At 42.7% G+C, this 25,808-nt stretch overlaps 1 protein-coding gene across 1 annotated transcript in view; it reads left to right on the top strand.

The window, feature by feature from the left end:
- The first annotated feature begins 9,561 nt into the window (after nt 1–9,561).
- The window catches only part of INO80C (INO80 complex subunit C), a 29,439-nt gene continuing 13,192 nt past the window's right edge, over nt 9,562–25,808 (top strand). Inside the window, exons 1-2 of the mRNA XM_053361348.1 lie at nt 9,562–9,800; nt 25,316–25,426. Of these exons, the coding sequence (XP_053217323.1) occupies nt 9,594–9,800; nt 25,316–25,426 (318 nt within the window). The 5' untranslated portion in view covers nt 9,562–9,593. The remainder of the gene's footprint in view (nt 9,801–25,315; nt 25,427–25,808) is intronic.

The raw sequence follows: 25,808 nt of genomic DNA, 5'->3' as shown, positions 1-25,808 counted from the left end.
CGGCGCTGCTGCAGCAGCAGGAGGCCCCATTAGCTAAAGTGGTGCTCCAGGTTAAGAACAGTTTCAGGTTAAGAACGGACCTCCAGAACGAATTAAGTTCTTAACCCAAGGTACCACTGCATAGTCTATTTTGAATGGCATCAGCCTTCCAAGATTTCAGACAGGGCTCTTTCCCTACCTGGGAAATCCCAGCAATTGAATCTGGGACATGCATGCAAAGCAGTTGTTTTACCACTGAGTTCCCCTATATAGTATCAATGCGTTTCTGGAATTTTTAAAGAAAACCGAATCAGGTGAGCTTGGGGAAATAGTGTTGGTTTACCTACATCCAGCTAATTTACCTGCTTAAAAGTTATCTCACTGTATACACCTTGGCAACCACAACTTGCAGACAGACAGACAGACGGACAGACAAATGATAGTCAGATGTCAAGCTTCTGTTTTGTCAGCTGAATTATGACCGATGGCTTTTCTGACTACAGCACAGTTCTGAAAATGAAGGAGACTCACCCTGGCATTACAATATATTTCATACAAGGGGCTCCTATCAAAGAACTTTCCTTATATTCCCAGGAAAATATTTTAAAATGAATTATAAGAGCAGTGGCAACTAAAAACGACCTAAACTCTATGTACACATCCACATGCGCCCCATTATATTTTAAACTTAGAGAGGCCCATGAACCTTATTTCAATGAACTGACTTTTGTACAACTTCGGAAAGCTTTTACAGAGTTACAATTAAATACAATAAACTCTGGTTATAGAGATAGGAGACGCAGAGGCATACCAACAAAGGAACGTGTTTGCATTAGGGGATGTGCTGAAGTAAAGGACCTTATGCATTATATCTTGCGCTGTCCCTTATATAATGAAGCAAGAGAACGATTTTTAGCACCTATAATGACAAGGTCCCCTGGCCAGAACGCCCCTGACATGATTTTATATCTCCTCACAGACATAGATAAGAATGTGACCTGGTGTGTAGAACTCTTTGCAACTGCCTCTAGGAAAATTAGAGCAAATTATATAGCCAAGATAGCCACGAACTGTAAAGGAGATGAATTTATTTGACCCTATCTACATCAAGCTATATTCTATCTTTATCACCAAACTCCGAATATAATTGCACATTGTATTAACATTTTTAAATATATTAGTGGCCATGTGGTGATTTTAGCCTATAAATTTTATTGCTTAATGTCTTAACCTGTATATTAAGGTACCTTTATAGCTCTGTTTAGAGTAGGTAATGTCTTGGTAATATAAATGTTTTAAGTTTTTTGTTTTAATCCAGGATATTTTCTTTTAATTGTTGAATGATTCTGTGTACATTGCGGCAGCCTTTGGCTATGTGTTATAAAACTGTTTGACAACCAAATGTCAAACAGAAAGGAATTTCTCAAGAGCTGCTGTTGACCTGACAGTCAACACTAATATTGCAAGTTGTCTAACAGGATTTTAACATTTACCAATTCAGTATCTGCCAGACAGAGCTGGGCATGAAGCCATTCCATGAGAACAAGCATTTTGAGCCAAGTGCAAAAAGCTTCCACAAACAGGAAGGTGTTACTGCTGAACTTTGATTTGCCAATGTTAAGAAAATATCATGCAGAATTGACCATCTTTGCAGAGACTGAAGAACGCTGTTAGCCATTCCAATAGCATCTAAACCACCCTTGTTTCACTATTGTGCTTGAGTTTACAATCTTCTATAAGGATGCTGTTGATATAATAGGGGGAGAAATACTCTCAGGCTGCAAACTTGTCCCCATTTACCTGGGAGCAAGTCCTACTGAACGCAGTGGGACTTACTTCTGAGTAGATATGCATGTAATTGCAGTCAAAGTTGTTTCTAAAGTGGTCTCAAGGCTTTTGGGGAATCCATTGCATCTGCCACAGAGGTCCTGATACGGGGGAAACTACAACTACTACTACTACTAATAATAATAATTTATTGTTTTACGTATGTTCAGAGGTGGTTATTATAAATTTACATATTCTAGGACTCAGTCCAGGTGCTAAAAACAGATTCTGGGGCTGAGTCTCCCCACTTGCTTACTTGAAATATCGTAACCAGAAATGTCCACCAAATCGTGTGTTTATTAAAAGAAAACAAGGCCATAAAAATGGTCTGCAATCCCACTCTTTCCTTCAGTCTGTTGCCACCTTTTGATTTGGTCGTATTAGAAGCTGGGCTATTATTAGCAGACATTGATAGGTGGCAAGGTGTATGTGTGTAGAAATGTTTGTCTGCTTATTTCTACGTATCAAGGCACAAGTCAGGTCAGGATTCCCCCCCTCCTCCGATCAGTTAGCAACCCTAGCTAGGACCCTCATTTAGACATGACCTGTAATACTGTTTTTAAATTTACTCACTCATGCACTGAAGCTTTGTTTATCTCATTCTGTTCACCATGATATAGTTGGAAGTCAGGTTATTGTGCAATTGTTTTTCTGTCCACTTGTTGGGTTGTTAACATGCAGTCTGGCCCTATGCATGTTTTCTCTGATTTCAATGGAATTTGCTCATAAGTAATTGTGCAGAGAAATTGCAACCTCAGTGGAATTTCAGTCATGAAACTTCTTTCTTCAGTTCATAGGTCTGTTGTGAAAAATAATTCCCTTCCCCCAAATCAGTCTTCTAGAACAATTTTTCATCATTTCAATAAATGAAGAAAAAAATTATATCAAAGATGATGAAACAAGTCTAAATAATATATTTTAAAAAAAGAAATCACCCCCTTGACTCTATTTCCAAAGAAAGCTGCAAACCACTTCATTTATTTTCTTTTTTGATTAAGCTGTGCATAGTATTTGCTGCGAGTCTGCCCAGCAAAAATCCTTACATAGCTCCTTTATCACGGAGTCTCTCAACAGTAATGCTGAAAAATGCTACTGTGGGATATCCACATTTGTAAAATCTGTTACAATTCAATATGATTTTATCATACTATAAATTGGCAATTGTTTATCCACAGCATGAATTCAATTGCTAGTTCCCTAGATTAGACGAGTACTTCAGCAGCAAAAGCAATTAAGCAGTAAATAGATTTTGAGCTTTGTGGGGGCAGGGGACATTACCTATTTTGTCTCTGTCAGCTCTGGAGGATTGCTTGGAAACTGCAGCTAGTGCAGAGCAGGCTGCCTTGCACACTTTCATCAGCAATCCAGTCTGTGCCCTAGCTTCCTACAACCGTAGTCTTTTACACACATGCGCACACATCCCACTTGAGAACTGTAGCCGTCTTGAGCACTCTCTGAAAGCAATTTAAAGAACTGTCTGCATCAGTATTTAGTGACTTGAATTCATGCCAGGAGGAAATAGAATTTTCACAATTCCCTGCATTTCCAACGTTCAGGCTATGTGTGCAATTTATAGCATTGTCCACAACACAAGAGGGAGGTATCAGTAGGAACGGGAGATTGCAGAAGAATTTTTGAGGGAAATCTACATACGATCTATCTAGAATCACATGTATTATCCATTATGGGCCCTGAGCTCCGGATGAATCGTAAGTCCACATTCACTTCAGAGGAAAGGGTATTCCAGCTGAGGATTTAGGACAAACGGTACTGGTGTTGCACTCAAAAGTCAAGCAGGAAGAAAGCCTTGAAACCTGTCTTTTCAACTTCTTCTTAAAGCTCTTCAGTGCCTGTACCTCAAGAGGCACCTTCCATGCCTCTGCCCTTGAATTACAGTGGTGCCCCACAAGACGAATGCCTCGCAAAACGAAAAACGCGCAAGACGAAAGGGTTTTTCGGTTTTTGCGTCACTTCGCAAGACGATTTTCCCTATGGGCTTGCTTCGCAAGACGAAAACGTCTTGCGAGTTCGTTCGCTTTTTTCCTAAAGCCGCTTGAAGAGGCGCAGTTGCGACGGACCGTGCTTCGCAAGACGAAAAACATCGCAAGACGAAAAGACTCGCGGAACGAATTAATTTCGTCTTGCGAAGCACCACTGTACTATAATGGATTTCAAAATTGCATAAAATCACATACAAATCACCCACCCTAACTCAGTGTGTAGCATGGGTTGCCAGTGTCTGGGGAGAGCACAGGCCTGTCTTACCCATAAAGGCTAGTGGCACGGGGCACCAGGGCACCAAATTCTGGAGGGCGCCAGGCAAGAGTCCAGGGAACACTGAACGAGCGCACTGAGTGAGCAAGGGTGCCTGCGAGCGCTGAATTCTGCGGGGCACCAGAAGGCTAAAACCGAGCCGACGCTCTGCGGGAGCGGCGCACGCACCCTCGCTCGCTTGGCGCAGGCCTGCTCACTCAGTGTGCTGCCTGCTGTGGCCACCGCGGCACAAAGCAGCCAGCTGAGCCGCGCTGCGTCCAGTCTCCGCCTCTTCCCCGCCAGAGGAGCCGCCCTCCAGCGCTGCCTGCCCCCTCCAGCCCTAAATAAAGGTTGACAACTCTGGGAAAGCAGTGTGCCAGAGGGATCTCTGCACCACGGCACCAGATGTGCTTAAGACGGCCCTGGGAGAGCAAATCACTGACACCGTCAAAGCACCCTGCCCCCCCCAAGCCAGGTGGGGTCGCACTGTGCTGCCTGCCTGCCAACGCAGGGGGGAGCTCAGCCAGCTGACATGGCCCTTGGTGGGCGAATCCCCCCGACATCCGTGAACATGCTGGGCCAGGATGTGCTGGGGTCACCCCTTGCCCACCTCCCTCCGTCTGTGCCCGCTCACTGTGGACCTGGGCTGCTCTGCCGTCTTCACCAGGTCAGTACAGGGATCCCTGCAGAAGCCAGCACCTGGTTGCGCCCCCTCAGAATTTTGCATCCAGGGCCACCACCACCCCTGTTCTCCTGTGCTACACCACTGCCCTAACCGCAGCATCAGAAAAACCTTGGAAAGGGATCTACACTACGTTCACACCAAATGTCTATTGAAGTGATTCTGTGAGCACTGCAAGATTTAATATTAAAATTCCTTCCTCAAATGTCCTTTTGGAGTCATAATTGTTCCTTAAATTACTGGTAGGAATGTTAAACTACTTTCCAACAACCTGACATGACTGCTGAGGCTGAATCCTTCTTGTTGCTAGTGGTCCTCACTACCTTCTGGAATCAGGCGAGGTCACAAGAAAGACCTTCCAGGATCTTGCACCCAGTCAGGAACCCTGTTTTGAACCCCATTAATTGGGAGAGACAGGATGTCACCACGGATTAACAGCGTTTCTTTTGCATAGAGCACCTAAATTAAACTACATGGAGCTGACTAAAATTCAGTCTGACAGTTGTAAAATTATTACATATTTTAATATGAACATGCTAGTTCCATTGTGCTCAGAGCATCTTCAAAAGCTTGCAAACTACTTCAGAACACCTGCAGTTGCTGATAGCAAACAAAAAGATCATTATCATTCAGAATTTGCTTTTATATAGCCAGTTGAACCCACAACACTGGTGAAAGTCACCAAAAGAATATGTTCACTGTAATTTGATACCTAATAAGGTGTATAGTCAAATGGTATGTAGTCCTGCTAGAATTTGTCCTTGTTTCAAATTGTTGTTTGAGGGACATTATTGTTCTTTTAAGGGATTTATTATTATTATTATTATTATTATTATTATTATTATTATTATTTATTGATTATACAGTAATTGTCCATGGAGTTGTGCCAAGTTTGTTGGATTCAGCTCAAATCCCTACATGGTGAATCTGTTGAGGGGAATGGGTTTAATCTCCCTAGTTGAAGGATTGGGAGAGGGTGGAAATGGAGAGGAAACAAAATGAAACTGTTTTGGGGTTTTTGGCCATCAACCTGTGGGATTTGTACATAACTGGATGTTGAATGCAGTGGTAGTTGTACTGAATGTGAAATTTGTATTTGTATATAACATATATTGATTTTTGTTGAGACAAACTGCTTTGAAATTTCCTGAAAAATAAAGCACAATAAAAGTTAAATTCATCCTATTTTCTCTTTCACAAATATCAACAATTTTAAGATGAGAAAATAAACATTAGAAAATCACATTTTGGGAAAATTTCTATCATAATCCTTTACTTCCACATGAAGGCAACCACAGGACAACTTATTCAAAGCAGAATTCTAGTAAGCAACGTCTAATAGCAGAGGTTGCTAATCACAGATGTATAATAACTTTTATCATAGTTGGCTCAAAATCATTGCTAGGCTTATTTCTTGCATACATGAGAAGTACAAATATAAAGACTGTGAACTTAAAAGTGCTATAAAAAGACAAATGATGTATTTTATTATATACGAGAAGCACTTCAGGCTCCATATGGGTTTTATTTGTACTCCAGCCTGACATTTACTGGGGCTTATTGTTCTTGGAGCTTTTAAAATCAGATGGTCACTTTTCAGATACTTCTAACAGCAAAAAAGCCATCTAAATGTTATTGGACAGTAAAAAAATAAAATCATTGTCAAATATTTATACAGTGGTACCTCAGGTTACATATGCTTCAGGTTACAGACTCCGCTAACCCAGAAATAGTACCTCAGGCTATAAGAACTTTGCTTCAGGATGAGAACAGAAATCTTGCTCCGGCGGCGCAGCAGCAGCAGGAGGCCCCATTAGCTAAAGTGGTGCTTCAGGTTAAGTACAGTTTCAGGTTAAGAACGGACCTCCGGAACGAATTATGTACTTAACCTGAGGTACCACTGTACAGCCTAAAAAACCAAAGGTGCAATCCTAACCCCATCACTTTTATGTCATATTGTATTTTATTGTACTGTCTTACTGTAAAATACAATAAATAAGGAAAGCAATAAAAACACAATTTAAAAACATACAGCATATAGCACAGCACATTACAATTGCTACAGTAGGCAGAAAAATCATTAAATGATCGAATAAGGCCCTCAGCAATTTTTGCGTAGTCCTGGGGGTGGGGTGGGATTTGGGAACAACGGGGTTGTGCCAATGGAAGTTAAGCCAGTGTAAACGACAAAAAGAAGCATGCCAAGGGCCGGGAATGGGCATATTGAGGTGGGGAATGAGGTGAACCAATCCTAACTCCTATCATTCACTTATCCCACCTACAGAGATTAGTGCAACTAACACCATCATAAATGCAAACATTACTAAATTAATTCCACAGAAGTCAAGAAAATGAAAGCTTACACTGCCTCACACAATCCTGCAGGAACAGTTAGGATGCTACTTAAACTACACAGGAGATAGGCCATAGGCCTGGTGTAAAAAGGTAAAGGACCCCTGACAGTTAAGTCCAGTCGTGAACAACTCTGGGGTTGCGGGGCTCATCTTGCTTTACTGGCAGAGGGAGCTGACGTTTGTTGGCACAGTTTTTCTGGGTCATGTGGCCAGCATGACTAAGCCACTTCTGGTGCAACAAAACACTGAAAACAGAGCAGCGCACGGAAATGCCGTTTACCTTCCCGCTGGAGCAGTCCCTATTTATCTACTTGCACTTTGATGTGCTTTCGAACTGCTAGGTGGGCAGGAACAGTGACCGAACAATGGGAGTTCATCCCGTCGCAGGAATTCTAACCATCGACCTTCCGATCCAAGGCTCAGTGGTTTAGACCACAGCGCCACCTGCATATAGGCCTGGTGTATCTGCCTTTTTAGGGGTTTCTGTCCATTCTCTTTATTTTAAAATTTTAATAGTGTTGGCAATGTTAAAAATACAGTCAAAATACAGCACAGTTTCTACTAGGTAATCCTTTTTTATTTTTTGATACCAACAGCCCAGAGGGTGGTACTTTGAAAGCTAACAGCTGAAAGACTGCATTTAATGAGAGATCGGATGTCAATTTTCTAGTAAGGCTAAAAAGCATTTTTATTAGTCTTCTGTAACTTACTCTGTAAAACCACTTCAAATACTTGTTTTTAAAGATACTGTCATATTTGAACCAAAGTACTTCAGTGCTTGCAGCAATATAGAGAATAAATGCAAATCACAGGAGTCTCTCTATGCGCTTTGCTAACCAATTGAAGTGTCTATGGCTGCAATCCTACACGCACTTACCTGGTAGTAAGACCATCTGCACTCTACTGCATAGGGCTTGCTCCTCAGTAGACACAGGATTGCACTGGTAGAATGCGTGTGGAGGGAGGATTAAGCCACGAAATGGCAGTACTCTAGGGAGTTGGCTTGATGACCCATAAAGCTGATAACTTAGTGTTTCTATTTTTGAAGTCCGCATGTAAAATATAGTAAGCATTTTATTATTTATTATTCAGTATGTAACCTGAGATACCACTGTATATATATTTCATGTTATAGCAAGTTTCTAGAGAGTACATTATGAGTCTTTGTAAATTGTGTATCTAAAGGAACTTTTGTTATTGCCAAACGCCAATGTGTTTGCATTATTAAGTTATGAATAAAAAAATCACTTTAAGTTAGAACTTAATAATTATTTCACTATTAATACTTCTTCTTACATATGCCTCAGGTTACAGACTCCGCTAACCCAGAAATAGTACCTCAGGTTAAGAACTTTGCTTCAGGATGAGAACAGAAATCATGCTCTGGCGGTGTGGCAGCAGCGGGAGGCCCCATTAGCTAAAGTGGTGCTTCAGGTTAAGAACAGTTTCAGGTTAAGAACGGACCTCCAGAACGAATTAAGCTCTTCACCCGAGCTACCACTGTATTAAGATAGATGCAGGTAGGTAGCAGTGTTGGTCTGCTGTAGTCGAAACAAAATTTAAAAATTCCTTCCAGTAGCACCTTGGTATCCGAAGAAGTGTGCATGCACATGAAAGCTCATACCAATAACAAACTTAGTCGGTCTCTAAGATGCTACTGGAAAGAATTTTTTTCTTTTGTTTCGACTATTAATATACTTCTTCTTAATTGTATTTCAGTTCAACAATTACTTTGATAAAATACATATTTTGTTATGTGCAAATGGCTTGAGATACCTATTAGGTCCATAAATTACCATATAGCACATATTCAACACAAAAAACAGTGACAATTTGTTGTGGACAAAGGACAGCTGGACATATAAAGGGCCCCATTACCTTCAGTAGCTTAGGGCCTCATCCAACCTAAATCTGGCCCTGTATATACACGTGTGTGTGTGTATAATATATATATATCTGTGTGTGTGTGTGTGTGTGTATGTATATATGTGTATATATATATATATACACATATATATATATATATACACACATATACATACATGTATATATATATATATACATACATGTATATATATATATATATATATATATATATATACATACATACATGTATATATATATATACATATATATACACATTATATATATATATATATATATATATATATATGCACACACACACACACATATACATATATATATATATATACACATATGTCTCTGTGTGTGTTTATGCTGCAAACCACCCTGCGATGCTCGGATGAAGATATGTAGTAAATAAATAAATAAAATAAGACCACTACTTTCGGAGGCAGAGCAGCCTCTCTGAATGCCGGCTCCTTTTCCCCGCCGATCCCGCCGCGCTTTCACGCGCCCGACGGCGAACCGACCAGGCGGCGCCCTCGGCCGCGGCGCGCATGCGCCAACGGCGAACAGCGGGGGGGGGGGAGGGGAGGGAGAGGAAGCTCATCCTTAGGAGGGAGGCGTTCGCCGCCATGGCGGCTCCGGCGCCCGCTGCCGCTTCCTCCCCGCCGGCCGCCCCGACGCCCCCTGCGCCCTCTCCGGCCGCCCCTCCTGGGCCAGGGGCAGGAGCCGCCGCCCCGCGCGGCAAGAAACGCCCCTCCAGCCCGGGGAACGGCAGCTCCGCTAAGAAGAAGCGACTGGCGACCGTTGGCGTCGGAGGAGGCGGGAGCTGCCCTCAGGTACTGACGAGCGCGGAAGTGCGCCTGCGCGGGTTTGCGCCCGAGAGGGAGGGGCGGAGGAGGAGAAGAAGACACGCCTCTTTCCCCGCCCCCCTCTTGGAACGATAGCATTAGAGCCGTGTGTGTGTGTGTGTGTGTGTGTGTGTGTGTGTGTGTGTGTATATATATATATATGTGTGTGTGTGTGTGTGTGTGTGTATATGTATATGTATGTATATATGCACACACATATACACACACACATATATTTATATATTTATATATTTATTTATTTATATATATACATATATATATATATATATATATATATATATATATATATATATACACACACATACATATATTATATATATATATATGTATGTATATTTCACAAATGATACAGTGCGCTTCCTCTCCGTTTATTTCCAAGCTTTTCATGTGTTCTGCAGTCCTCTTTGGTGGTAAAACACAGTTGAATTCAGTGGATCTTTCTTCCGGGCAAATACTGTATGCATAAAATTTGGGAGCGGAAGTTTTTTATTATTATTTCGTAAATTTATACACTGCTTGATTTTGTTTTTAAAAAATCAAAGCAGTTTAAAAAAAGGCAAAACAAGAAAATAGAGAAAAAAATAGTAGCAAGTTTTCCATGTGTGAGGAAGTGGAGATAAAGGCGCCTGAAAATTTCAACGAGAGTTTGATGGAAAGTACACAAAATCCTCCTTGTGTTGTATTCAACACATTGCTGCCATAGCTGGGCTGAAACAAATTGTTTTATTTCTTGTAAGAGGCATTATCATTCACTATTATTACAACACAGTTCTGAGTTTATTTATGAAGATACGTATCCAACTGTTTTAATCCTTCTTAAGTGGCATAATCACTATTATTATTGTACAGTTATGTGTATATTTATGCATATATATTTCCAACTTATGACACTGAACAGCAAATGGGAATGTTTGTAGTTCAAAAATTAGGGCAACAGTAGCAAGTGGGTTTTTGCGAGATTTGGGTTGAATTGTGTGTGTAAATATGTGTAAGATTTACTCAGTTTTGTTGGCTTTGGGTGTAAGCATTGAATATGCATCTATCAACCCCTGATGATAAGCAAGCATATCTGTGTTGCATGCAAGTACAGGCAACAACCAATTAACACGTGTCTGAATGATGCACAGTTGTGCATGTGCGTATGGCACTGAACCTGGAAGTGACCCGAAAACGTGCGAGGGCCAGAAACAGAACCCCCACGCAAAATGGTTTTTGACTGTACCTTGGGATTGAACAAATAAACCAGACACCCAATTAGGGAATACAGTAGAACCTCTACTTACATCCCACTCTACTTAGGCCCGTTCCAAGTCACGACCACGGCAAACCCAGAAGTAAACACCAGGTTTGCCGCGATTCACACACGTGCAGAAGCAGCTGCCGCCAAATGCACCAGTGCACAACGGCACTTCTACCAGTGACCCATTTCACCATAAGGACGGGCCTCTGGAACGGTTTGTGGTCGTGAGTAGAAGTTCCACTGTACTGAAGAGATCTGGTACAATTCTACTCTCATAGTGAGCTAGAAGCTTGTGGTCAAATAATCGCCTGGTTCCTATACTGCCTGGAAAGAAACTGTCTTAGTGGTTTTCTCTGCACTCTTCCCCAAATCTCCGTTTTTCAGCTACCTTTCTGTCATGTTTGTAAATAGTCCATTCTATTGCACCAGCTCAGTCAATCCATGAAAGTGACTAAAGCACATTGCGCAAAACATCAACAAAAACTTCTTTAAATACATTAGTGGCAGGAGATAATCTAATGAGGCAATGGGACCGTTAGATGACAACAGGGTGAAATGTGTGCTAAAGGAGGACAAGGAGATTGCAGAGATGCTAACAAATTATTTGCATCTTTCTTCACAATGGAATATGTAGGGCAGATCCCAGTGCCTGAACTAACTTTTGCAGGAAGGGAACCTGAGGAACCTGAGGTGATGATGGGACAAAATTCTAGGCCTAATATTAATCGAAAGAAAATCTGAAAAATCGCTGAGTTCAGATAGCATCCACCTGAGAGTTCTCAAAGAACTCAAATGTGAAATTGCTGCTCTTTGAACAAAAATATGTAAATTTCCCTCAGATCGGCCTCCGTACCTGAGGATGGAATAGCCATTGTAAATCCAATTTTAAAAAAGGGATCCGGGGGGATGCTGGAAATTACAGGTCGATTAGCTTAACATCTGTCCTAGAGAAGTGATGGAAAACTGTGTGAAATATAAAATAGCCAAGCATGTAGAAGAACAAGCAGCATGGCTTCTGCAAAGGCAAGTCTTGCCACCCAACCCTATAGAGTTCTCTGAGTTTGCCAACAAATATATACCGGTAATTAGAAGTAATCCAGTTGGCATAGTGGACTTGGGTGTTCAAAAAGCTTTCAACAAGGTACCTCACTAAAGACTCCTGAGTGAGCCTAGCAATCTTTAAATAAGAGAGGACATCTTGGGAATCAGGAATTAGTTAAGATGCAGGAAGCAGAGAGTAGGAATAAATGGACAGTTCTCTAAATGATCTAGAGTTAGGAGTGAGCAATGAGGTGGCCAAGTTTGCTCAGGACACTGAATTGCTCTGGGTCATTAAAATAAAAAGAGTTTGTGAAGAGCTCCAAAAGGACCTCTCCGAACTGAGGGAATGGGCACTAAAATAGCAAATATAGTTCAATGTAAACAAGTCTAATGTGATGGTGCACATTTGGGCCAAAAATCTTAATATCACATATCTGCTCACGAGGTCTGATCTGGTGGTGACTAACCAGGAGTGAGAACTTGAGGTCATAGTGGATACTTCAGTGAAGATGTCGACTGAGTGGGTGGCAGCTGTGAAAAAGGCAAATTCCATTCTAGGGATCATTAGGATAAGGATTGAAAATGAAACTGCTGGTGCCATTCTGCAGATATATGGTGCAACCACAGTGTAATAGTCTGTACCGTTCTGGTCATCTCTCCTCAAAAAGGATATTGTAGACTTGGGAAAGGTTCAGAAAGGGCACCCAAAATGATCAACTCCCATATGAGGAAAGGTTATTTATTTATTTACTTACTTATTTATACCTCCCCTTTTTTCCTGGCAGGTTTCAACGTTCAGGACTTTTTAGTTTCAATAAAACATAAGAGGTGACATGATAGAAGTTTATAAAATAGACTTTTAGAAGGCATCTGAAGGCAGCCCTGGTTAGGGAAGTTTTTTAACGTTTGAAGTTTTATTCTGTTTTTAATGTTCTGTTGAAAACCGCCCAGAGTGGCTAGGGAAACCCAGCCAGATGGGTGGGGTAGAAATAATAAATTGTTGTTGTTGTTGTTGTTATGAAAAGTTTTTCTATGATCACAGTTGCCCACTGTGAGAACAGAATGCTGGTCCTTGGCCTGATTCAACATGCTCTTCTTAAGCTCTTGTACTTTTTGAGAATTCTAAGGAAAAACCATCTTCCGCAGAAACTGCTGCTTGCCTTCTATCACTGTGCCATTGAGAGCGTGCTCACTTATGGCTTGTGTGTGTGGTACGGAAGCTGTACTACTCAGGACAGGATGGGGTTGTGCAGAGTTGTTAAGGCAGCAGAGAGCATTGTTGGCTGCCCACTCTCCACCTTAGAGCAGATTTATGCCACAAGGTGCCATAGGAAGGCACTGGACATAGTAAAAGATCCATCGCATCCTGGTCACTGTCTCTTCGAGCTCCTGCCGTCGGGACGGAGATACAGGACGATGAAGACAAGAACGAGCCGTCTTAAGAACAGCTTCTTCTCCAGAGCGATCTCAGCCCTGAATGGGAAGCCTGGACTTTGAAAGTCATCTAATCTTCCTTGCTGTATTATACTGTATTGTTTTAATTAGTGTTTTTATGGAGCAGTCAAGTAATTTCGTTGTCCCTGAGAGGGGGCAATGACAATAAAGATATTTCTATTTCTTCTATTTCTATGAAAGATTACTGATACAGTGGCCACATTCAGATGTTGCAGAAAGCTACGCCTTGGCAACTTTGGGGCCATACTCTCACTCTTTCAGGTCTGTGGTGAGATTTAAAGCTTCCAGGTTGCAGTGTGGAACAAAATGCCTTTTTCCATTTCATCTGAATATTTAGATGAAATAGGAAATTGTGATTTGTAGTTATGAAATAATGAAACTAATTAGCCATTTTTGGTTTTTGTTGCTCATTTTTAAATGACTGTTATCCTCCAGATTTTGCTGGACTCTAACTCCCATCATCCCTCACAGTTAGAGTATTATCAATGTGTGGCGAGCCTCCGGTTCCGTACCACCGGTCTTCCATATCCAGCTCTTCCACTAAGGATCTCAAGAATAATGCCATGTTATAATCACAATACCATGGATAGCATTGCTTATTGAACAGGGGAAAAGGGCTTGGCCCATTCCATGCAAGAGATTCTGAATCTGTAGAAATCAGCAGATGAAGCATGGAGCGAAGTATTATAGCACGGGTGTCAAACACAAGGTCCGCGGGCCGAATCCGGCCCGCCAGAACTCGTCATGTGGCCTGTGTAGCATTTCCAGGATTGTGGGACGAAACTGGCCAGGCAGCCGCGGCCCCGCTCCCCTGGGGAACATGCCCCGTCATCCTCCGCTTCTGCCTTGCTCCCTGTGACAGGAATTCCCCAAAGTGCATCAGCATCTGCCGCTTGCCCAGCAGCCCTGGCGCCGCCTTGCGCCCGGCGCCCCCGCCATCCTCGGCGCAGGGAGCGAGGGGCGCGCAGGCAGCGGCTGCCCGGCGGAGCGACGGCTCCTTCCGAGCGGCTGGCAGTGTCTGGGCATGACTGGCCTCCCGCCTGGTCTCGCGGCGGCTGCAGACGCGGCCGAAGCGGCGCAGGGAAGGAGACGCCCGGCCGCCCAGCCCAGCCCCGCACGCTCCCGCTCTCTCTCGGCGGCCGGGGAGCGGGGCCAAAGCGGGCCCCCACCCGAGTGGCGGCTGCGTGAGCCAATAGGCGAGCTGGGGGAGAGGGGGAGGCGGGGCTCCGGAGAACAAAGGAGGGAGGGGGCACCCGGGAGAAGGGGGCGGGGCGGGAGGAGCGGGGAGCACGGCGCCCGGGACGCCCCAGTTCCGCCGGGTTAGAAGCCGGCGGCCTACCTCTGCTGGCCGCGGAAGGCAGCCGGGTCTGGGTCGTGCCCCGAGAGCGGCGGGGTCCCGCGCACAGCCTGCCCTCCAGGCCGGGAAGCGGCTCCTGGGCTCCGCCTGAAGCCACGCAGAGCCCGCAAGGTGCCCTCGGCGCAACTTGGCCGGGGCAAAAGGGGAAGCTCTGGAGGGAAAGGCGGCCGGATTCCCCTCCTGGGCGGGTCCGGTGGTCTCCCGCCTCCTCTGAGGAAGGGTCTCTTCTTCAGCTTTTCTGATCCTTCGTGGCCCCGTTGGGAGAAGCCGAAATAAATAATGGCCGTGCCATTAAAGTTCTCTCTTTTATAAAAGGGATCCTAATAGAATCATAGAGTTGGAAGGGATCCCCAGGGCTATCCAGTACTGTACAACCCCTGCAGTGCAGGAATCTCAGCCATAGCATCCATGGCAGACAGACATCCCACCTCTGCTTAAAAACCTCCAAGAAGGGAAAAACCTCCCGAGGGAGACCATTCCCCTGTTGAACAGCCCTTACCAGCAGAAAGTTCTTTCCCATGTTTAGTCAAAATCTTTATTGTAACGTGAATCCACTGGTTCGAGTCCTACCTTCCCTAATGGAAGAATACAAGCTTGCTCCATTTCCCATGCGAAATGCCCCTTAGACATTTGAAGATGGCTATCATATCTCTTCTCAGTCTCCTGCCTTAGGTCGGTGGATGGGTGGAACTCCAATGGGAACGTAGTCCAGAGGGAGCATGCCTGGACTAGGAACCCTTGACTGAATGCTGAAATCCTCACCACAGGCAGGAAACTCACTGCCATCAACAGAGGAATAGCAGCGCTTACTCCCCATGACCCTACAGTAGCTGCTGCAATAGTATTTTGACAGGCATGTGACACCCATATCTTTATCCCAACAGAAGTGCATGCTTTTAGTACTTTCAGGTGGGATCTGTCTTGGTGGTGCATCCTGGAGGCTGCTCTTTAAAATGAAGGCTAGGGACCCTGTGAAGATTGAAGCACCCTGCCAGCTGACTATAAAAAAGCTGGCGGAACTGGGGATTATGACCTGGCCTAAGGTGGTGTGAGTGTGTATTCTGTGTCACTCCCCTCTACACTTGAGGTTCTGGAAGTGCAGTTGCGTTCCCAGGTGCCAGAAATGGTGGTACCTCCCTTCTTCGCACTAGAGCATGGGTGTCAAACACAAGGCCCGCGGGAAGTCACAGCTTGAAAAAGACAGTCAGACCTAACGCCAGACATCGATGGACTGACCTCAGGAAAACGATGTCAGCCATCTAGTCAGAAAGTTTTAAAAAAGTTAATGCCTTGTGTTTGCCATATGTGTAATAAAAAGTGTTTGGCAATATTTGTATGTTTTTTTAAAAAAATACTGTCTGTTACAAAAAATCATTTTTCAATAAATTGTACAATAATTGTACATTTGAATATCTACTTGCCATTATTCTGACTATGTTTCTGCTTTCAGAGCTAGTTATTACTTACATTATTACAAAAAACAGTAATAATTAAACGCAGTGACAATAATTTATGATAATAAAGAGCGGACACATAGTCCTACAGATACAACCGGCCCTTTGAGGGTGACCAAACTGCTGATGCGGCCCCCGATGAATTTGAGTTTGACACCCCTGTATTATAGCCTACTAATTTCTACAAAATAAGCTACTTTGTTGAAAGCATAGGAGCCAATGCTGGTAATAAAGTTAGCAGCTCTGCATGTTAGATATGTTCAGCTAAGAGATAGTGACTGACCCAAAGTGAGTTTCATGGCTGATGTGAGAATCTGAACCAAGAACTCTTCAGTCCAAAAAAATTAGTTTACCCATGACAAAACAACTGCTGTATTGTTCTTCCTTGGCCTTTGTTTTTAGTAGCCTATCAAGAAACAAATATTTCTTCATGAAATTGTGTGTTTGTGTGTGTGTTCAAGTGTCACAAAATAGGCTCCCTTATCCAGATGCCTCTGATCTTCTATACAGGGTATATTTTGTTCTTAAGATTACCAGGTGGAAAGGTTTCAGTACATTTAATAATTCTTCAAAAGAATGAACTTGCATGATATTTTATTTAAAAGATTTAAGACACTGTCCTCACAGGTAGTTTACAAAATGTTGCAAACAATAAAATAACCCATCAACCCAACTAATTGAAAACAGGAGCAATAATTTTTTAAAACAACAGTGTATTACAATTAGCTAAAGGAAGACTGAAATAAAATTGTCCATGGACCACTTGAAGGCTGGCAATGATGGGCCCATGTGTATTTGCCTAAGAAGGAAGTTTAAATAATTTAGTCTGGGTTTAATCAAACATATTTCACAAGTTTTCCTCAGATAGGCTAACTTGCCAGCTGCAACTGAATGGGTAAAAAGTGCTCCTGGCCACCTATATGGCCTGCACATCTATGGACAGGAAGCTTCCCAGATTGTGTACCCATCTCCTCAGGGAAAATACAATCCCACCGAGAATAGAGACAAATATCCATTCATACCAGCAGTTTTCCCAACCCAGAACACATCCAGTTTATCTGGATTAAGTTTCAGCTTGTTTGCCAACATCTAGCCCCAAACTGCCTCCAGACACCTGTTTCCAGATTTCATCGGATAAACTCCACCTGCTTCAATTCTTGTTTGTAGAAACTGTTAAAGATGTGTGTGTAGTTTCCCTATCAGCTCCTGGATTAAGTTGTTGCACCTTACAGATTTCTGAACAAAGAAGGCAGCAACAGCTTTATAAATAGGAATGTAATCTAAAAATGAACAGTCTTCTACCCCCCAAGAGGATTTGTGCTACCCCAAAGAGGATTTGTTGCATATTCAGCTTGAAAAAGGCTGTCCTGGCAAATTGCAAAGAACTGGTTCCTATTTACTTTGCCTTTGGATTACCCCTGCCTTGGAACCAATCAAGAACAGATTATAGAACTTTCCCCATTATGTTGCTTTAGGGATTTAAAAGGGGAGGAGGAGGGCTTTATTTTTATTTCCCGAAGTGTAAAAAGCCTCAGATTCTCAAGATTCTAGATTTGCTTCTTTCGGACAAACTAGAATAGGTTTCCTCAAACTCGGCCCTCCAGATGTTTTTGGCCTACAACTCCCATGATCCCTAGCTAGCAGGACCAGTGGTCAGGGATGATGGGAACTGTAGTCTCAAAACATTGAGGGCCAAGTTTGAGGAAGCCTGAACTAGATCAATGCCCTCCCTAAGGAAATATTGCTGTTGTTTTCGCAGCAGCAGCAGCACCTGGTCCTCTCTAGATGTTTTGGACTACAATTCCTATAAGCTCCAGCTAGCATAGCATTGTTTGGAGTAGGGCAAACACAATCAAGTATCTGACCACATTCTTGGGTTTCAATTGCAATGCCGCCAATACAAAAATGACTAGAAGAGCCTGAACACTTTTGCTGTTGACTCCTGAACAATGGTAGTGTCAGGGTTGAGTGCATAGCTAAAACTCCATAATTATGCAACCACTGTTTCTGCGCTGGAGGCTTGGGAATTTCCAGGTTGTGGATGTTAAAAAATTTGCTGTAATAAACATATTCTTCAGTATGCCTTTAACATGACCTAAGATAACCCTTCTAAAACCCTGAACATCACTTGTACGTATAAATAAATAAATAAAGTTCAGCCAAGTGTTGTGCTGTGAAACAAAAGTTTTCCAAAGTTCAGCTATATACTTAAGAGGAGGCCAAGAAGAGCCCTGCCAGTGCAGTGAAGCTTCCTGTGTCACAGATTGACACATCTGTTTCCTCCAGGAGTTTAATGGAAATGTTACCATCTTTGTTAGTACGCTTGAGCCTTTCAAAATGTTGCACCGCCACACACACACCGTTTATAGAGCTTGCTTGAGACAACTTTATTCCACAACTGATGTGGCTAAATCTACTAGTATTTCATATATTTCAGTATTTTGGCTCTCAAAGCACAAACTTAAAAAAGATAACCATTTGAAAGTAATTTAGTGATGCAACCTAAGAGGCAGTGATGTTAAATTCTTGAGAATAATCTTTTGGAGAATATTCTCAAGAATATTTTCGATTAATGAGGTGTCTGCATTTAAAGCAGCTGTGTAGACAATACAGAATTTACAGTTTGTGGAGAATATTCTCTGGAGAATTTTCTAGCACTACTAAGAGGCCGTTGCTTTTTAATCAAGACTCCATGAAGTTATTCTTTGCTGTCAGAATGCACTATAGAGAACATAGAAAAGCTACCCATCACTTCGTCAGAAGTGCTCCAGTTGGATGCATAAAATAGTAAACAGTCCTTCTTGGACCAGCTAGTTTCAAACTATTTTGAACTGCTGTTATTTCAAAGCATTATTTTGAATGTGCAAATCAACATCTACATACCAGAACTGGTCCTTGTCTGGGTTCTTGCGGGGGGTGCTCTTCTCCAGACAGCAGTCAAGGGATTGGAAATATACTTTGTCAAACAGTCCCCCTCGCAAGGGGTCAGGTTTAGGTGAAGTTTTTCTGATTATGGAGCACATGTGCTCAGGCACGACTTCACAGCACTAAGAGGGGGCTCCGAAACAGCCCAGAGTCTGGAAGAAAAGCCCGTAGCTCTAACAAATGAAGCATGTCCCCCCCCCCTGTGTTATTCAGATAAGATTATAAGTGCACTAAGATGTCACACTGAAGAAAAAGAAGTGTTTTGAGACGAAAGAGAATTCTGTGGCCCTCCAGATGTTTCACTGCAAGTACCATCTTCCCAGCTATGCTGACTGGGTCAGATGTGAGTTGGAGTCTGGAAGCTGGATGCAAATAAATTCAGACATCCAAAAGCTATAATCCAGAGATTTCTTGCTCATGCTTCCACCTTTGAAGATCAGAGTTGTTCTTGCTCGCTCACTTTTTAAAAATGTGGAAGACTGGGACCAAAGCTCACAATCTGAAAGAGAGCTATTGCTGAATAAGGAAAAACTGTTGTCTATTAGAATGGGAAACAAAAGACGAGCTGGTTAAAGCGTCAATAACCCACTGGGCAATGGATATAGGGTACAATATAGAACAAAACCTCTGGGAGAAACTTTGGAAGAATGATTTGAAATTTACTGCATACTACATACTGAAAGAGAACTATATGAAAATGATCCAGAGATGATATTAACTCCAAGTAGATTGGCTAAGATGTATAATGCAGAATCGGATTTTGTGTTGGAAATGTAAAGAAGGAGCCTTTCTTCATATGTGGTGGGCATGCAAAAAAGTTTTAAAATATTGGGAAATGATATCTAATGAGATTGAAAAAAATGTTCAGAACAACTTTCCCCAAATAACCAGAAGCATTTCTGTTAGGGATTGTTCAGACAGAGGTTCCCAGGAGTCAGAAAAAATTATGTATGCAACAACAGTGGCTCAGATTTTGCTAGCTCAAAAATGGAAAATGAGGGAGGTCCCAAGCAAGGAAAACTGGCAACTCAAGATGATAGAATATGTAGTTAGCAGGCCTAACAAGCAGAGTAAGAGAGCCAGAAGAGCAGGTATTTAAAGAGGAGTGGAATTATTTTTGTCAAGTATATTGAAAACAATTGTACACAGTTGAAAACGCTGGCAGTATTAAAGTTAAATTCAACAGTATAATAAACACTGAAGTAATGTAAGATAGGAAAATAGAATTAGATGGATATATCAAAATATGCAAGAATGGTGGATAATTAAATGAACCTTGAAAGGGGAAGGAGGGAAGTCAATGGATGTATGGTATAATAAAAGATGTTTAATTTGAAATGTAAAATTTGTAAATTTTATAAAAAATTATATATATGTAAAAAATGTAGAATACTGACCCCCAAAAGTCCTGGTTCGTGTCCTAATCTTGGATGTTGCTCTCAACAGCACCTTTGAACATGTTTACTTCTCTTTCTGATTGTGTGTGTGATACTGAATGGAGTTTTTACAACTTCTTGTTGTTTTCTTTATGAGTGAAAGTGGACAATCTTCTAATACTTTGATTAAAATTTAGTAGGGCTGCTGGGGGCGAAACTAAATAATCACAATGGCTGGGTATCGCCCACAGGCCTCTTATGTATAAAACCTTTCAGTACATTAAATGGCCTGTAAGCATTTTGAGTGAAACCATACAACACTCATGCTTTGTGATTTGCTAGATTGCCTGCCATTAAAAAGGGAAATGGTGATTGCTGGGCAAGGATACTTCTCCATTCTCCTGCAAGCCTGCTCCGAGTAAGTAATACTACAGAAGAAAAAAACAAAAACTTTTACAGATGATTTTAGCTTTGATCCTAAACATGCTTTCTTCAAGATACTATTGAGATCAATGGATTTATTTCCAAGTAAATTAATTCAGGATAAGGGTACTTGCTAAAACATTTTTTTGTAGCTGAAGTTCTCAAATGAAGCTTGTGGGTGCTGATTCAGAAAATGTGATCTAAAGGGTATAATTTGATTACTTAGGCCAGGGGTGTCTAACTCAAATTCATCGGGGGCCGCATCAGCAGTTTAGTCACCCTCAAAGGGCCGGTTGTATCTGTAGGACTTACAGTACAGGAGAGAAGGGTTCAGGCAGCCGTTGGATCTGTCACATCACAGGATGGCATGCGCTCAATATAAAAACAAGTGGAGGTTTCCTGAATGCATGTAAAGTGGAGGTTTCCTGTGTAGAACGGCCGGCGCCGCTAGAGGGCAGACGTTCTCTGGCTTGTAGGCTGCCGCGCATGCGCTGAAGAGGCGGCTTTCTTGTGTCAAAAAAAAAGCAAGAATAAAAGGTGAAGGCTGGCGGCCGGCGGCGGCTACACGGGCCACATGACGAGGTCTGGCGGGCCGGATTCGGCCCGCGGACCTTGTGTTTGACACCCGTGACTTAGGCTGTGTTCCTTGTGAACAGCTTTATACACATTTAATAAGTTGAGAGTAGGTCCCTTTGGACTCTGACATTATTTCTGAGTATATGCCAAGATTTTAGGAGAAGAAATGGAGGCAGTGAGAGATTTTACTTTCTTGGGCTCCATGATCACTGCAGATGGTGACAGCAGTGACGAAATTAAAAGACGCCTGCTCCTTGGGAGAAAGGCAATGGCAAAACCTAGACAGCATCTTAAAAAGCAGAGACATCACCTTGCCGACAAGGTCCGTATAGTTAAAACCATGGTTTTCCCAGTAGTGATGTATGGAAGTGAGAGCTGGACCATAAAGAAGGCTGATCGCCAAAGAATTGATGCTTTTGAATTATGGTGCTGGAGGAGACTCTGGAGAGTCCCATGGACTGCAAGAAGGTCAAATGTATCCATTCTGAAGGAAATCAGCCCTGAGTGCTCACTGGAAGGACAGATCGTGAAGCTGATGCTCCAAGACTTTGGCCACCTCATGAGAAGAGAAGACTTCCTCAAAAAGACCCTGATGTTGGGAAAGATGGAGGGCACAAGGAGAAGGGGACGACAGAGGACGAGATGGTGGGACAGTGTTCTTGAAGCTACAAACATGAGTCTGACCAAACTGCGGGAGGCAGTGGAAGACAGGAGTGCCTGGCATGCTCTGGTCCATGGGGTCACAAAGAGTCAGACACGACTAAACGACTAAACAACAACAACATATGCCAAGGTTTTGGTTATTGAGGCCTGAAACATAATAAAGACTGAGCAGGATTCTGCTTCATAATGTAACATGGCTGTAGAGATCCTAGTGTCTGTTAGGGTAACCAGAATTCAAATAGGTTTGTGTGACAGGACTTGCCTTTACAGAAGCCATACTGGCTCTGCTTCATCAAGGCTTGTTCTTCATGCTTGGTTATTTTATCTTTATACTTGCCACCAGTTTTCCTAGAACAGATGTTAAGCAAACCGGCCTGTAATTTTCAGGATCCTCCTCGGGATCCCTGTTAAAAAAATAGTGTTACATTGGCTATTTCCAGTCCTCAGACATGAAAGCTGATCTGAGGGACATATCTTTGTTAGAAGACCAGCAATTTCACATGTGCTGTGGCAGACTCGGAGAGAGAGAGAGAATTTAGGTTGCCAGTGTGTACTCTGGAGCCTAGAGCTGATAAATGGGCACTTCCTCATTTCCATGTTATATAATACAGCCCTAATTAAAACCAAGACTCAAAGAAGCTTTGTGAAGTCCGGAATTCTTAATTTTGGTTCCACTAACACAAGAATATACACAATGTGCTTTGTCGCTTTCCAGAATTCCAAATTCAAAGTGAAGCTAGACTGTTCTTGGCTCAGTTGTGGATTGTATAAATGGGTCCTGAAATGGCAGAGCCCTTTCAGCAACAGAGACTTAGATTGTTGTTCTTTGGAAAGCTTCTTCAAAAAACAATGTTAAACTGATTTTAATAAAACGTCTTTCTCAGTAACTAACGGTACTTGGACTTCACTAGGGTTGTCACCCGAAGACAGCAGGGTGGGGACTTAGCCCCCATAGAAATATTTCAAGCCCTTCTGTAACTTTTCAGGTTTCATTATGAAAAGGATGAGTAGCCATTTTACTTCCAGAGAAGTAAATTTTAAGGAAGCAACGTGCAGGTAGTATTCTGTCCAGCTGATTAATAAGGCGTAAGCCTGTTCCACTTTCCAGTGTTCTGGCAAAGGATAGCTGGCAAGCAGTTGGCATATCATTTAAAATGATTTACAAATTCATATATTTTGAACAAATTATAGAACTTTCATCTAGGTTTTAGTTGTTTTGCGCTGACTCATATTAAAAGCAGATGAAGATTTTCTCCATCACTTTATCTCTGTGCCAGGAAAAGCTTCGCCTGCTTAATTCTGTATATTGGGTGCATTAAAGACACAGGAGTGGGGCTGGAAGAGCGGGGCAGAGATAGAGACCATAGCAAGCGAATGCTATTGGGCATGTAAGGCTCAGAAAGGCTGCTGTTTTTTTTTATTCTGTACAGTTATTAAAGGTCTGTGAGAAAATCCATCTTCCTGTACATCCTAGCCCTCCTCAGGCATTCTTCTATGTCAGGCATGTCCAAAGTCTGTTTTGGGGGCCTAATCCTGTCCACTGGTCAGTTTAATCTGGCCCCTGTGGCAGTTTATTTCCTGGGGGGAAATCCTAAAAATACCTCAACAACTCCAATCCTAAAAAAAGCTCAACTAGCTCAACAACTTTGGGGTAAAATCATAAAAAAACTCAAAAACTTCAATCCTAAAAAAAGGTTCACAACTTGGGTTGGCCCTTTGGTCGGCTGTCATGGCCCTTCACTTCATCAAATCTTGCCCTCTTTGAAAAAACGTTGGACACCACTGTTCCATGTAAACCAGCCTCCAAAACTAACCTGGTTCCAAGTGCATTCCGCGCCTCAAAACCATCCAGTTGCGATCAAGCAAAGATTTATTGTTGCCTTGTTTGCGCCTGACTTCTCCAGCCAATCTGTGAGAAGCCGAGGACCAGGGAGCAAGGACGGCATGGCTGGCTGTCACATAGAAGACAGAGCAAGCTTGTTTTCTCCTGCTCTGTCGGGTACGACTCGAACCAGTGGCTTCAAGTTACAAGAAAGGAGATTACAACGAAACTTTCTGACATTAAGAGCTATTCAACGCTGGAACAGTCTCCCTCAGGAGGTTCTGGGCTCTCCTTCCTTGGAGGTTTTTAAGCAGAGGTTGGATGGTCATGTATCATGGATGCTTTAGCTGAGATTCCTGCATTGCAGGGGGTTGGACTAGATGGTCCTATGGGTCGCTTCCAACTCTACCCTTCTGTGGTTGTCCTTTAATCTTCCTGTCACACTTGCCATTGTCTCCTGTCACACCCTTTGAGAACCTCTACTGAAGCAGCAGGTAGTTTGCCCTCCCCACCTGCTTTCTTTCCAGTAGAATCTCCTGAATTTCTTAAGGCTTTTAATTTTTTAAAAAATTAACCGTGATTGTTTCTGCCTTAGCCTCAAGAACTCTGAAGCACAATTGGTAGAATTCAGTGCGGCCAATCTGTCTGTGGATTTATTTTTGCTCCAGCAGAGGCATCCACTAGGAGAAATGGATATGGATATGTCAATTCCCCTTTCCCATTGCAGTCACCCTCCCCAAATCTGTCCCAGAGGGTTGGGGGACCTTCGGGAATAGTGTGAGCTGCAGAGACAAGAGGGAGTAAGAGAAAATTGCCTCTCTTCCTCTTACATTGGTAGACATCTCCATTGCTCTAGAATGAAAGCACTGAATTTCACTCCATATTTCGAAACGCTCTAGCCGTGCTCACTTTCCCCCCAACACTTGACTTGCACTGTCTCTGTAAATTTGATGGTCCACAAATTATGTATTTCTGTATTTCTGCACATAAATTGGGTCAATATTAGTCACAACAAGCAGACCAGTGTAAGTGGCTTGTGAGCAGAACCTACAGCAGGTAAATGGGCGTTGTGGGCTGGGGAGCTGTGAAGTCACATTTTTGCTCACTTGTGTGTTTCCTCCTCAAACCTGACAAATCTTTCCCCCCCCAGAATACCAGTGCAGAGACAGTGACTGAAAACAAAACTGTGACCACAGATCCCAGTACAGGGCCAGTAGAAACATCTATAAAACCATTGCCTTTTAAGTCTCCAAGCTTCGTCGTAAGTATATAGTTATACACGCTTAATATTTTATCCACCATGACGCTAGTCTTGAAACTTTCCCGATATGAGGCATACTGTATATTTTGCCCAAACCTGCAACGTAGGGCCCACTTAAATGTATATGCCCAACGTCCTCCCCCCCCACCCTCCCCTTTGCCACACTACTTTTTCTTGTTCTCTCCTTTTTTGGTTGCTGTTTTTCTTCTTTCCTCCATTTATTTATTTATTTATTTATTTGTTTATTTTTAAAATTCAAGAGCTGGTCATAGCAAATAAATGCTGAAACAAGCTGCTCTTACCTGATACCTGAATGCCACCAGGGCTAGCTGGATCTCCAAGGCAGGGAGTTGAATAGGCTGGGTGCCACAACAGAGAAGGC

This window comes from Podarcis raffonei, chromosome 13, assembly GCF_027172205.1.
Source record: "Podarcis raffonei isolate rPodRaf1 chromosome 13, rPodRaf1.pri, whole genome shotgun sequence".
In the NCBI taxonomy this organism is placed as follows: domain Eukaryota; kingdom Metazoa; phylum Chordata; class Lepidosauria; order Squamata; family Lacertidae; genus Podarcis; species Podarcis raffonei.
This window is presented reverse-complemented; position numbering and strand designations above follow the sequence as displayed.